Below are 15,145 nucleotides of genomic sequence, written 5' to 3' on the forward strand. Positions count from 1 at the left end.
CTGGCGGGGAGCAGGAGAGACGTTTGTGACGGTGTAGTTCAGAAGTCCAGTGTAGCTTGGTGCCATACATTTCCTTTTCTCTTAAACTGCCCTGCCTATGTCTTCTCCCTGTGTCATATTCTTTTTATCCCTGAAAGTGCATGTATATAGTAAGTATCCCATAAACGCTTGAAACGGGAGGTAGGATAGCTTGGTGAACTTAAATCTGATTCTGCCACATAGCTGTGTGATCTTGGGCAAGTCACTTAACCTCTTCACATCTGTTTTATTGATTTTTTATCAGTAAAGTAAGGGTAATGATAGCGCTCTTAGGATTGCTGGGATTAAAGGAGAAAATCAAGTGTTGATGCAGTGATAGATAGAAACCACTTAGTATCTTAGCCATTATTACAAATAAAAATAAAAATTTCTGTTTGTAAGATTCAAATATTCTTCACTAAAATTTTATGCCAGTCTAGGTTACACCTAATGATTCTGAAGAACTTCAGAAAAACCTGAAGACTAAAAGAAGCAGGTATGGCAGGAAATACTGGATGTGGGCTGTACTTCAAATCGTGGCTAATTTATTCTGCATCTTAAGAGGGACATTAATAGGTTGGAGCAGGTCCAGAAAGGAACAACTAGGCTGGTAAACAAACTTGAAATTGACCTGTAAGGAATAATTTGGCTCAGAGAAAACATAGACAGATCATTTTTAAAAAATCTCTGTAGGCTATCATGGGAAGAGGGACTCAAATTAGTAAAATAATATTCTTGAATATTTACTATTTGCCAGGCACTGAACTAAGCCCTTTGCAAATACTATTTATTTCTTCTTCTCCAAAAGACTATGCGAGGTACATATTTGTGTTACTATTGTCCAGGTGAAGCAAACAAGGCACGGATGGTGGAAGTTACATGGCTAGTAGGTGGCAGGGGAGGAATAGAAAGAGATCTTTCTGATTCCACAGTTTAGGTACCTTCTCTAGCCCACTCACTTGTTCCAAGTGACCAGGGAAGGCAGATGGGACTCTCATATAGGGAGGTGGCTGCCTGATACATGTGAGGAAAGAATATTTTACCCATTAGAGCTAGCTGGTAATAGGAGAGGCTGTCTAAGGAGATGGTGAGTTTCTTGTCTCTGGAAGTGTCCACGTACAGGCTGAACTCTTAGTATCATATTGTAAGGATGAATCAGCTGAGGAGTAGGTTAGAATCATGAATTTGCTACTTACTTGTATGACCTTGAAAGTTGCTTAACTTCTCTGAGCCTCAGTTTCTTCATCTGTAAACTAGGAATACTTAATTCTAATTTTAGGTCTGTTGGAGGAGTAAAAGATTCAGATAAATTGCTTAGCCAAGAACCTGGCATACAGAAGTTGCTCATTATATGTTAAGTGAACAATTATCTATGGTCTTTTTAATTTATTTGTACCTGTGCTTCTCATTTTATAGGGTGATCCTATCTATTTATTTCTTCCTTGAGGTCAATTCCAGATTTGGAGATGTCACCTGCAGAGTGAATATTCTAGCTCACTTCTGCAGAGGCAGGTATCTGCCAGGCTCTGTCCCCTCAGGCAAATGACAGGTTGGACTTTGGAACAGGAGCAGTGGAGTAAGCAGAAGGAAGGATGTTTGGACTGTAGTGTTAAGCAACAGAATAGATATTATTGAGAGAGCGAGAAATTAGAACCATTTTATTCTATTATCAATTATCAGATGGGTGTGAAAAGCCCACTGTGTGCCCAGCACCTGCCATGTGGATTAAGGGTATATTCAATCAGTTGGAAGCATTCTCTTTGTCTTCAAGGGCCTCAATGCCTGGGATGCCTCAGACAACTATGAAAAGATTAGAGCATAGGACTGAGTGTCATTCTGTGCTAAGTCCTTTGGCACAGGGCAGTTAGGGAAGGCTGCTTAGAGGCAGGAGGTTGGAAAGAAATGACCTTGGAAGATTTCTTCCTGGCCTGGGGGATTTTCTCAGTTTTATGGTTCTCAGGATTGCATCCTCGCAGGCACAATGTGGTAATGTTGCAGTTGTAGCTCCCTTGGGCATATTTTCTAGTCATTTCCCTAGGACATCTCCCAGAACCTGGGAATATGCTAATCATTTTTGCCCATTGTCAGGGAGGGGCTGTCCTCTTTCTCAGGCCAGAGAATAAGGCAACATCCTCCCTCCTTCCACAGTTCCCTTCAGGCCCCTGTTCCTTAGACATCAGCCGTGCCCCCCACCAATATCAGCCGTGCCCCCAGCCAAGATCAACCATGCCTCTCACCAACATCAACCATGGACCCCACCAGCATCAGCCGTGGCCCTCACCATCAGCCATGGCCCCCACCAGCATCAGCCACGGCCCTCACCCACATCAGCCATGGCCCTCACCCACATCAGCCACGGCCCCCACCAACATCAGCCATGGCCCTCACCAGCATCAGCCATGGCCCCCACCAACATCAGCCATGGCCCCCACCAGCATCAGCCACGGCCCCCACCAACATCAGCCATGGCCCCCACCAGCATCAGCCATGGCCCTCACCAGCATCAGCCATGGCCCTCACCAGCATCAGCCATGGCCCCCACCAGCATCAGCCATGGCCCTCACCAGCATCAGCCATGGCCCCCACCAACATCAGCCATGGCCCTCACCCACATCAGCCATGGCCCTCACCAACATCAGCCACGGCCTTCACCCACATCAGCCACGGCCCTCACCCACATCAGCCACGGCCCTCACCCACATCAGCCATGGCCCTCACCAACATCAGCCATGGCTCTCACCAGCATCAGCCATGGCCCTCACCAACATCAGCCATGGCCCTCACCATCAGCCATGGCCCTCACCAACATCAGCCATGGCCCTCACCAGCATCAGCCACGGCCCCCACCAACATCAGCCATGGCCCTCACCATCAGCCATGGCCCTCACCAACATCAGCCATGACCCCCACCAACATCAGCCATGGCCCCCACCAGCATCAGCCGTGGCCCTCACCAGCATCAGCCATGGCCCCCACCAACATCAGCCATGGCCCTCACCAACATCAGCCACGGCCCTCACCAACATCAGCCATGACCCTCACCAACATCAGCCATGGCCCTCACTATCAGCCATGGCCCCCACCAGCATCAGCCATGGCCCTCACCAACATCAGCCATGGCCCTCACCATCAGCCATGGCCCTCACCAACATCAGCCATGACCCCCACCAACATCAGCCATGGCCCCCACCAGCATCAGCCGTGGCCCTCACCAGCATCAGCCACGGCCCCCACCAACATCAGCCATGGCCCCCACCAGCATCAGCCATGGCCCTCACCATCAGCCATGGCCCTCACCAACATCAGCCATGGCCCCCACCAACATCAGCCATGGCCCTCACCATCAGCCATGGCCCTCACCAACATCAGCCATGGCTCTCACCAGCATCAGCCATGGCCCCCACCAACATCAGCCATGGCCCCCACCAGCATCAGCCACGGCCCTCACCAACATCAACCACGGCCCCCACCAGCATCAGCCATGGCCCTCACCAACATCAACCACGGCCCCCACCAGCATCAGCCACGGCCCCCACCAGCATCAGCCACGGCCCCCACCAACATCAGCCATGACCCTCACCAACATCAGCCATGGCCCTCACTATCAGCCATGGCCCTCACCAGCATCAGTCATGGCCCCCACCAATATCAGCCATGGCTCTCACTGATGAGACATGGAGTTGGCTGCCTGAGAATAAAGTTTTTATTGTTGTAATTTTTGATGTGAAAGTCCTTCCATCTCCTCTTTCAACAAAATGAGCAAATTCCACCTGCTTTGGGAGATACCTTCCTTTTTCCTCCTCCTTTCATTATTCCTCCTTAACATTTGCTTCTTCCCACCAACATTTCTCTCCCGTTCTATTCCTCTACCTTCTTCCTTTCCCTTCATTTGTTTCTGAATCCTAGAATGATGGAGTTGAGAGAGATCTTAAAAGTCATCTAGTACAGTCTACCCATGCATTTTACAGATGATGAGAATACTGTAGTCCAGGGAGGGAAAGAGACTTCCACAGTGAGTTCTTGGCTGAACCCAGAGTAGACCTGTGTTGAGTGCTCTTTCCTCTTTATTATTCTGCATGTCTCCCAGTTTTCTCCCCCTTCTTGTCCTTTCCCCCCTTTTATTTCTTGCCCAGTATTATTTCTTATATTCTTTAGTGTCTTCATAAACCCAATGGTGATAGATGGGAAGGAAATCAGGGCCTCGGGTAGCAGAACTGAGGGGAAGTGTGTTGTCAGGTTCTTCTCACCTCTCTTCCTCACTGGGAAAGGCTGTGGTTTGGAGTGAGCCTGTCAGTTTTCTTCCTCAGAGACTCTACTCCCTCTACCCTGCCCCTCCACATCTCTGGAGAGGTTTGTACAATGTCTTTCTGCATATGAAGACTTTGAGCCGGATTGGCAGGGTGGCCTACAGGCATCCCAGATTGGGAAGATCCGCACCTCAGTTTCCTCATCCACAAAAGGGGTATGATAACAGTGCTTACTTCATAGCGTTGCTATAAAGATTAAATAGTTAATGCATATGGCACTTTTAGAGAAGTTCCTGGAAACCTATTGGTAGGTTCTAAATACATGTTATGTATAATATTGTTAATTATAAATATTATTATTTAGAGGAATTCCTGTCTGTCAGGCACAGGGTTGGGAGTCACAGATGTCATTTTCACATGAAAAGGGAATGGAAGGGACTTCTCTGGCAGTCCAGTGGTTAGGAATCCACATTCTGAGCCCACTGCAAGGGGCACGGATTTGATCTCTGGTGGGGGAACAAAGGTCCTGCATGCCACATGGTGTGGCCAAAAAAAAAAGGGAATGGAAAACTATGAATGTAGCTTAAATAGACACTCGTTGGTGACCTTGTCCCCACTGTGCTCTGCCTCCAAGTTTGATTTTGTGCCCATGCTTTCTGATATCCTCTTTTTACAAAACTACTTTTCAGCTTTCAAAAGTAATATACATTGTTGTAAAACATCCCAGCATTACTAAAATATGTAATGTAGGAAATAAAAGTCCCCCATAGTCTCATTCTCAAGAGATAATAACAACTATAAACAGTTTTGGGTCCATTTCTCTAGACTTTTTTCCCCATATGAGAACAATAAAACATTAAAAAAATAAAAACAGGATCCTACTATACATACTATTATGCTACTTGCTTTTTTCCCCTATTTAAGCTTTCATCCTCAGTATTTTTGACTTTTCTGCGTGGAATGAGGTCATCTGCCTTTGGCACTTACTGGCTGTGAGACTTTAGATGAATCACTGCTCCTCTCAGAGTTTCAGTTTCCTCATCGGTAAAAGGAAACAGTCCTTTCCCACCTGCTCACCTCCATGTGATACAAGCTTTAAGGGAGATAGTGGGCATGTGTGAAAGTGTAGGCATCCTGTGATGGAGTCCAGTGAACCATTCTCTGTCCCATACTCCTGTTTGACTGGGTTTGGAGCACTGACCGTGGCCTGAAATTCTGTAGTTTCCCAAGTTGTTCCTTTGTTTATACCCACCTGTAGAAGTTAAGCTGTGTGAGAGCAAGGACCACATCTGTTCTGCTCGTCACTGTATCTGTCCCCAGAATGTAGAAAGATTACTGGCTTATAGTAGGAAGTCAATAAATATTTTTTAGATAGTGAAGAAATTATCCACGCTTAGCCAGCCTTCCAATTGATAAAAGACCAATTGGGAGAGAGCAAGGCTGAGCAGGACTGGGGTGAGCCTAGGTGATGGTGGACAGCTGGCCCATCAGTGTCCTTGAACTCCACGTCACCCAGCTTGCCTGTTCTGTAAGCCCTTGTCCTTTGCCTGCATCATCCTCTCTTGGCACTCTTTGCCACCTGGTGAATTAGTCATTCTTTATGGCCCAGTTTAAGTGTCCTGACTCCTATTAAAATTGTCTTCAACTTTGTACTGTCCCCCCACCTCCAGGCAGAGTTAGTCAGACTCTTCTTGATGCTCCCACAATGCTTTGTACCTATCCCTTTTTAATAATAGTAATCATGGTTTTCCCGCTTTGCACAGTTGCTATGTGCCATAAGCAGTGCTAACACTCTACATGCCTTCTCATATTGAATTCTTAGGGTGATTTGTCAGGGTAGGGTGATTTGGCAGGGGACGATAATTATTATTGACATTTTATTTATTTTTATTTGTTTAAATAAATTTATTTATTTATTTTTGGCTGCGTCGGGTCTTCGTTGCTGCACGTGGGCTTTCTCTACTTGCGGCGAGCAGTGGCTACTCTTCATTGCGGTGCGCGGGCTTCTCATTGCTGCGGAGCACGGGCTCTAGGTGCACGGGCTTCAGTAGTTGTGGCAAGTTGTGGCTCGTGGGCTCAGTAGTTGTGGCATGCGGGCTCAGTAGTTGTGGCGCATGAGCTTAGCTGCTCTGCAGCATGTGGGATCTTCCTGGACCAGGGCTCGAACCCATATCCCTTGCATTGGCAGGTGGATTCTTAACCACTGCGCCACCAGGGAAGTCCCCAAGCCAGAGTTTTTAACTTCTGGGTCTTCTGTGAGCCAACTTAATTTAAGAATTATGCAATAACAGCTGGAAAGACATGGAGTCTTTATGTAGTCCAGTCTTATTTTAGGGATGGAAAAACTGTGACTCAGTTACAAACAGCAGCGCTTGCAGGGGGAGGAAGATCTTTTCTAATCTCTAGGCTGTCCAATTTTGAGGTAGAATGGGGATTGACTCTTTTACTAAACCTTGTTGCCTTCTTTGTCAGGAAGTGTAGCTTTTCATATTTCAAGGCATTTTCCATGAATTCCTCCAGGCCCCTTCTCTCTGGGCATGATGCAGTCTTTTCTTGGCTCCTGTGAAGAGTTTTTCTTTTCTACTAGATGTTCTAGGTCACATCAAGAAAACTATCTCCAATGAGGTCCACGTTTTCTGCACGATTAAAAACGATTTAAGAAAGTTTGCCTTGTCCTATGGAAGGGGCCTCTCTGCAGACCCAGGTCATAGTGGGAAGCAGCCTTATCTGCAATGGCTTAGATGTTTTGAGAGGCCCAGAGTTTGAACATGCTTGGCCAGACAGCAAGGATAAGGCTGAAGAACTCACTGCAACAGCTCCTGAGCCAGGGCTGAGCTGCATGTCTAGCTCACTCTCACTGTGACTCATTTCTTAGAGCAAAAAGGGGTCATGTGAGACATAGCACCAGTGCTTTGGGTTGGCTGGTTGGAAGCCTCCAGTCCTGGGCCTCTTCAGAGTCAATAAAAGAAGGATGGGAGCAGGCATATGGGGGCAAAACAATTCAATTCAATAAGCACTGGATATCTAACATACAGTACATGAACCCCTGGGGTGATACTATCTATAAGGGGAAATAGAGCAAGTTGAAAACTCTGGGACGCACCAGGGGATGTGTCCCTTGTCTTCGTGTTGGCCTTTCACATGAACCAAGAAATCCATTAAGTTCCTAGCCTTTGAAGGGCTTGCAATCCAGCAGGAAGGTTAGAAGGGCACCCAAATGTATGTAAGGCCACATTGAGCAAACTGACTGCTGAGGGTTAATGCCTACATTTCCCAGGGGGTTTAGGAAGGAGAATCCATGCCCAGTTGGGGGTAGTGATGGTGGCAGTCTGGGGTTGCTTCGTGGAGGAAGTGTTGCTAGCAGGGGCTCTTGAGGCGTGGATGAGATCTCAGAGAAGTGGAGAGGGAATCCACTCAGGGCTTGTGCTTTGCTCAGAAAAAGGGCTTAAAGGTGACTGCATTTATCTATCGATAAAGGGGTTATCTCCATTTTTTAAGATGAGGAACCTGAGGCTCAGAAAGTGTGAGCAAACTGTCAAGATAATACAGCGAGGAAGTGACAGAGGTGGGATTCAAAAATCACTTGAGTTTGAATCCAGAGTTGGCGGGTGTGCCTTTCAGGGCAGAAATGAGGGGAGGGGTTTTTCTAGATATGTGGAGGGAGAGGGACCAGTGTGAGAAAAGTACAGAGCTGAGCACAGTGTAGCAGACCAATAAGAAATTCATCTGAGGTGGAATTTGGTTTGTGTGAAGGGAAGGAGCTGGAGGTGGAGGTGCGGTTACATTGTGGCAAAGCTGAGAGTGGTAGCGCACTAAAGCCCCGCGTGTTCTCAGCGAAGGGCAGCACAAATGCACAAACGCACGAGATGCATCTGTATGTGCACTGACACAGTATTGCTGAGGGGAAAAGAGGGATGTCACAGAGCTTGGTGTTTAGTATAACCCCATTTTTGTCAAATAGGAACAGCTTACGCCTGCAGCACAGCAGTTAAAGACTCTCTGAAACTGGACTGCTTGGATTTCAATCTGGCATTGCCATTTCCAAGCTGGCAACCCTAGGAAAATTATTTAACTTCTCTGTTTCCTCATCTGTAGCCTCATCTATACAATGGGATGAATAATAGTATATCCTTGCAGGATTGCTCTGAAGATTACATGGGTTAATACGTAGTCAACTTTGAGAAAGGGGTCAGGCACACAGTAAGCATTCTTGCCATTATTATGTTATTAAAATTATTTGGAAAGATGAATATTGAATTGTTAAGTGATTTCCCTTAGGGAGTAGGATTTCTGTGCCTTTTGGTTGTAAACACATCTCCCTATGTGGTTTAAATATTTTATGGCGAATGAATAATGTTTATAATGCAAACAAACAAACCAGCAAGTTTATTTCAAAAGTTGACATTAGGAGACTTTATTTCTATTGTATTTTTTCTTCTACTAGCAACAGGCCTGCTAGCGACACATTCAGTACTGTCTCTGGTGTCACTCAGACAGCTATTGGAAACAGGTGTCGGAGACAGAGTTGTTTAGACTTCCCACAGGCCTTGTCTGGAGTGATACTCCTGATTATAAAGGAGAACTAGCCCAGTCCTTGCTGCCTCGCTCCATGCTGCTCCCCTGCCCTCATCTGGACTGGGTATGTTTTCCTGGCCTAGAGATGTTCTGAGAAGTCCTTTAGGTCTGCTTTGGGAGCAGCAATTCTGGAGCTTGTGGTGAGATCTCCAATGCTGGAGATCGGGCTGCCTCTCCAACCTCCCATACAGAAGATGAAGGGAAACTGGGTACCCTCAGTCCTGTGTGTCTGGGGGTTATAGCCTGAGGCTTGAGAAGGTCTTTGGTCTGAGTACTAGGGATCCGCAATGAAAAACAATTTAAAAACGGGCCAGAGATTATGCTGCCTTTCTCCCTTGCGTCCCCACTCAATCAGACATTCTCTCCCATAATCCCCGATAGCTCTTCATTGGAGTGATTTGGGGACGAAGAAGCAAGGATGTGCTGCAGGGACCTGTCTCTACCCTGAGACGGAGCTCTAACCACATACTCTCTGCCAGGGGTGGAAGGTAGTGCAATTTCCCTCCTCTGTGAAGGATGGAGATTAAAAACTCACATCTATTTATGGATGTGTGTTAACTTTACTGTTATCTAGAACCACCTGCAGGAGATGAGTCCTTGGTTTTTTGAACAGGCAAACTCCTCCCTTTTTTGCCTCCATCTTCCTCATCCAGTTCAGTCTCCTCCCTCCTCCTCCTTCTGGGTTCATTCTTGGAGTAATAGTGGCAGTACAATGGTTAAAAGAATGTTTTCTGCAGTCAGACTTATTTTTGAATCATGGCTCTGCCTCTTATGAGTTGTTTCACCTTGGGAAAACTATATAACCTATTTATGCCTCAGTTTTGTCACCTGTAAAATGGAAATATAACAGTACTTTTGTCTAAGGATTTATGACATGAGGCATGTGATGTTAGCACTGTACCTAGCATTCAATAAACACTCAATAAATAGTAACGATTATTGTTGAGTTGTTGCAGTCAAGGCTGAGATGGAGCATCATAAGGGAAGAAAGGAATGTCTGCCTGCAGTGTCTGTTAACACAAAAGATGCACATGCCCTGTGACCCAGCTAGTCCATTTCTGTTCTTGTTATCTGCCTGGAAAAATGTCTTGTGTTCGTTCACAAAGATGTAGGTACACTGTGGTTATTGCAGCACTGATTTCAGTGGAAAAATCAGAAGCAAGTAGAAATGCCCATCAATACAGGAATGGCTGGAAAACAATGGGATATCCATAACATAAAATGTATTGCTGTAGTTAAAAGAATGAGGTGGAGATGTATGCCTCGACAGATAAAGCTTTCCAAGACATGTTGATATGTGAACAGAATAAGTTGCAGAATCACATGGGCAATTTGATTCCATGAAATGATAGTATATATATTTCAATAGATAGTATATATAGTTCAATAGATTTCAATATTTATTTCAACATGTGTATAACTATTGAAATATACATACTATCATTTCATATGTGCATATATATATGAATAAAAATGATCAAGTAGGATACCCCTTAAAGAAATAAAAGCTGGGAGGGACCTGGAGATCATCATCAAAGGGGATTTTAGGTTTAAGTCTAGTATCAGAGTTTTTTAAAAAGAGAATGTATGCATATATTGTACAATTAAAAGCGATCAAGAAGAGAGAAGGAAATACCTATCTGGCTAAGAACTGGAAAACTATGACTTTGTCAAACCAAAACCCTGATGGGAAATTGCCAGCTCATAGGCTTTTTTCTACCCCCGTGGCCCACTGGTAGAGGGTGAGGGCTATTAGCCTGATATCTACATCAGCTCACAGTGGTTGCAGCTTTGAGAATATATAAAAGAGGAATACCTATATCTATCTATCTATATCTATGTCTATATCTATCTATCTATTGATCATTTATATATTTAGGGATGTATATATTCCAGCTGTAGATTAGGAATATAGACATATGCCAGCTTTAAAAGGAAAGAGGCAGTGTGGTGAGCTAGGAGGAAGGAGATTTGTATTTGAATCCTGACTTTACCCTGAGATAAACAGCATTGTCTTAGGGAAGTCACTTTTCTTCTCCAAGTCTCAGTTTTCTCAACTCTAAAATGCAGATAGTAACCACTGCCTCGTATCTATTTTTTAAGGTGATTGGGAAGCTCATATGAGATTGCGGATGCGAAATACTCTATAAACTGTAAAGTGCTCTTGTAAGAGAATTCTGCAAGTCTGCCTGGCAGCCAGGGTTGCAGCAGCCTTGGGGCATTCCTCTGGAGCTGGGGACTGTTGTAGAACTGAGCGCACAGCGATAAACACGGAGCTCTCAAAGGCTGAAGATCATGACAGTCACTCTATTTGATGTATAAGATACTAATATGCTTTCTGGAAAGAATGACAGGTCGTAGGGAGAGAGAGAAAGGAAGGACATGGTTTTCTGAGGTCAGACAGATGGCAGAATGGGGCGGCATTCTCTGAACATCTGGGAGTCCTAAGTAAGCGTCCAGTTATGCAGAGTTGATAGTACAATGTGCACAGGAAGATTGGTCAGTGAGATCATCCTTGGAGAAAGAACCCATCGATTCCCTCCTTCTGACCCCCTTTGCTCTACCTCTTCCACCATCCCTATAGGCTCTCACTGCTGTGTCCCAGGGCTCCTTGGTGCCAGGATTCAAAGCCAGTTCCTCAGTTGCCCCTTCTCTTTATCCAGATGTCACATAATTGTAGTTCCCATCTGTGTGAATGAGAACTTTCTGGTGCACCAAGACTGCCTTCAGTATGGGGATGGGGATAGTTCCCTGAGGAACCCTTCTTGAGGTGCATGTTTATGTTTATGAGGGAGCACAGTGTGTGAAAGGGCTGAAGGACGGAAAGCACAGTGGCAGAGTTCAGGGCACGTGGGCTGTAGCAGAATAAGTCTGGGGGATGAGCGCAACTGTGTAGGGCTTTGGGAGCACTGACATTCACTCTGTAATCTTGAGGAAGTCATTTATCCTCTCCTGATCTGCAAAATAAAAGGGTTGGTCTATGTCCAGGGTCCCCAGTCAGAATGATTCAGAGCCCTGGTACTCAAAAACATTTGGTCCACAGAAGCATCAGCATCACGTGGTGGCTGCTAGAAATGCAGTCTCTCAGGCCCCACCCCAGACCTCCTGAGTCTGAATTAGCATCTTAATGAGATCTCAGGTGATTCATACACACACTGAAGTTTGAAAAGCACTGACTTAGAGACTCTTGTTACCTTTAGAGGTTTCTGGGTCCCCATCCTGAAAGATTCTGTTTCAGTAGTCTAGTATGATGGGAGGAAGCTGTACGTTGGATAATCCCCTCACAGATAGATTTGAGAGCTGTTGAATTATAGAACTGCCCTAAGTCTTCATGATTCTGTTGGTACCTAAGACCCCCTGAAAGAAAGTGCGATTCTCTGTGGGTGAATGCGTGGGAGACGGAGAAAGGACCTTGCGAGTAAGGAGACTTGTTCTCTTGGTGCCTGGGGCTGCCCAGCGTATGAGGCAAGAGAGAACACTGCCCATTTCACAGCTGGGATTAATGACTGTCAGCAGCTACCCTTTAAGACGGTAAACTCATTTAGCAACGGACACTGAAAACCAGCCGAATTCAAAGGCAGAGAGTGGTAATCTAATTGCACTGAATTAGCCTTGGGAGACTCGGACAATATCAACTTCAAAAACCACAAAGTGATCCTTTATAAGGAGTTTCAAAAGCGTTGGGGCCTCAGCACCCCTCATTAGGGCTTGCATTACAAAGCGTAGGCACTGTGCACATAAGCCCCTCTCCTCATCATCTCAGAGCACTGGTCCCTTCTCATGTGCTTTCTGAACGAATTTCCTGGCTGGCCCGATGGTGTTTACGGTTGTGTGTCAGGCTTAACAGGAAGTTTGTTCAGGAGAGACAGCTGGAGTTCAGGCCTGAGAGGCCTTTAGCCATACAGGCCATCAGTCCTGTGAACACCATCTGTGCCTGAGGACTTGTCCGTGGACCAGTGCATTTTCTGGTGGTCTTTCTGGTTCTGACGTTTTCTTATTCTGAGGTCCTTCTCATATCTTAAGACCAGATTCTTACATAACCAAGGTGATTTCCTTTTTTTTTTTTTTTTTTTTTAAGAGTAGAGAATATAAATTTTTATTGAAGTATAATTGACTTACAATATTATATTAGTTTCAGACATACAACATTGCGATTTGATATTTTTATACATTACAAAAGGATCACGTGGTAAGTCTAGTTACCACCTGTCAAATATATACCAGATTATTTGTCATCATTGTTATTTAACTAAAATATCCTGATGCTTTGAGAGCTCTGATTTTAATAAACAATTTTTATCACTGATGCAAGATAAAACTTTAATTCAGAAAGACAATTTTTTAGATCAGGTGTTATACCTAAAACAAATGTTTTTATAAACACTTTTTTAAACCACTGCTCTACAGTCTTCTGTGAATTTGGTTTATGGTTTTTCTTCATTGCCAAACACCCAGAATCCCTTGAATGTATTTAGAATTTCTTCTGAATGTTTACAAGGACCAGGCATTTTGTTCTCCATTTTTCTCAGTCTCTCCAGAACACAGATTTAGGCTACCATACTGTGGTAATAATCCTTTGTCGCATCGTGAGTTTGTGTGTTTGCGTGCGTGTTCATTGCCCAATTTATTTATTATCCAATCCATTTTAGAGAAGGAAAAGGCATGAGTGAGTGTGTGTTTATGGCATGACTCCGAGAGCTTACGAAGGTCAGATGGGTAATTTGTTGATGAGGAAAGGGGGGGAGCATAAGTATCGTGAAGATTTGTCTCTGACCTGCATTGCATTTACTTTTCTGTTGCAAATTGCAAATCTCAATGCACAAAAGTGGCTTGAATTTCTTCTGCATCCCTCCTGGGAGGTGGATTTCCAGTCTCTGCTTGCACACCTCCACTGACGGGGACCCTCACTACCACTGAGGCAGCTGGTGCACATTTGACAGATCTATCAGAAGGTTCCGAATTACATTAAAACAGAATTTGTGCGTGCACCTTAAAAATATATTTATCTATTTACTTCAGTTCTTCTCTTGGAGCCATATAGAATAAATCAAATCTAATGTTTCCCAAATGGGGTCTCTGGGTACCTAGGGAGTTCATGAAATAGTAATGAGGACTCAGAATCCATTTTAAACATTTCAGAGACTAACAAATTACATATTTATTTCTGACAAGGCTCTATGGGCTAACAAAAAAGCATTACACCTTTTCTTTTGTTTTTTCTTAGGTTAACTCAGCGTGGTGACATTGCTTATCCCATGATGTTCAGTATTTCTGGCAGTTATGTATGCCTTTGGTTGATAAAGATGGGGAAAACAAGTTAATGGTGAATGGGGTTTGGTAAACAAAATTTAAAAAACATAGTCTTATAGGGGAGGAAAAAACCAAACAGAGTCACTGATAAAAGTATAGAAACCTTTGGTCTTTTTCTCAGGCCCCTCTGCAGATCTATGAGAATAGTGATCAGACATCATATTTTCTCATCATGCAAAGCATTTCCTGGGGAAACTGACATATTTATAAATGGGATCTGTCAGTAATTGTGTCCAGATTGGGATAAATCTCCAGGGAGTGAAGTTGTTTATTGAGGGCCTCAGTTCTTTTAGATCTTTGAGCCTGAATATAATTCTTGTAATAATTGAAATATACTGCAATAGCTGTAACCAAAACTGTTCTATCATGAAGGAGATTGGGAGGCGATAATCCTTGACTGGCACAGGTAAAAATGATTTTAGGGACAGTGATTTGTCAATTCTCTTTATGTTAGAGCTGAGGAAACTGAGGCCGGAAAGGTCATGAAACCCTCTCAAGGGCATGCCACTAGCTCAATTCTGGATCCTAGGTCTTGTGCCCTTGGTGCCAAGGCCGCTTTGCCTAAAGCAGCAGAAAACCTGCAGAACAGCATCAAGATGGCCAGGCAGGAGACAGTGCCATCCATCTTCAAAATCATTCTGACTTCTGCCAGCTGATGAAGGAAATAAAGTTAATGACGCCCACATAAATGTGATGCTGTCGCAGGCCGTGCTCGCTGTCTGGAGGGGAGCTCTGTCTGAAGGAGGAAAAAGGTTTTTAATGTAGCTTTAAAGGGAGCAGTGTCTCCCCTTTCTGCAAGGACACGGACTGTGGCATCTGTTACCTCTGTCTCCCCTGCAGAGTGCCTAGTTTCGGACTGGACACGTAAACACAGATAAATAAATGCATGGTGTAGAAATGAAGGCAGTGTCAGCACTGATGTAAATTCAGCCTGAGCCTTCATGGCTATGGGCCTCTGTCTTTCATGCAGACCTTATCTGAGACTGGGGGGAACT

General features: G+C 44.7%; 1 protein-coding gene across 1 annotated transcript; it reads left to right on the forward strand.

Moving 5' to 3' along the window:
• The first annotated feature begins 854 nt into the window (after window positions 1-854).
• On the forward strand, window positions 855-3,733 carry LOC137221025 (uncharacterized). Its single transcript, XM_067730238.1, has 2 exons — window positions 855-1,498; window positions 2,167-3,733. Exon 2 carries the CDS (start codon window positions 2,267-2,269, stop codon window positions 3,731-3,733), a length of 1,467 nt encoding a protein of 488 aa, XP_067586339.1. The 5' UTR covers window positions 855-1,498; window positions 2,167-2,266.
• Window positions 3,734-15,145: the final 11,412 nt, after the last annotated feature.

The sequence above is a fragment of the Pseudorca crassidens genome, chromosome 3, assembly GCF_039906515.1.
Source record: "Pseudorca crassidens isolate mPseCra1 chromosome 3, mPseCra1.hap1, whole genome shotgun sequence".
NCBI lineage: Eukaryota > Metazoa > Chordata > Mammalia > Artiodactyla > Delphinidae > Pseudorca > Pseudorca crassidens.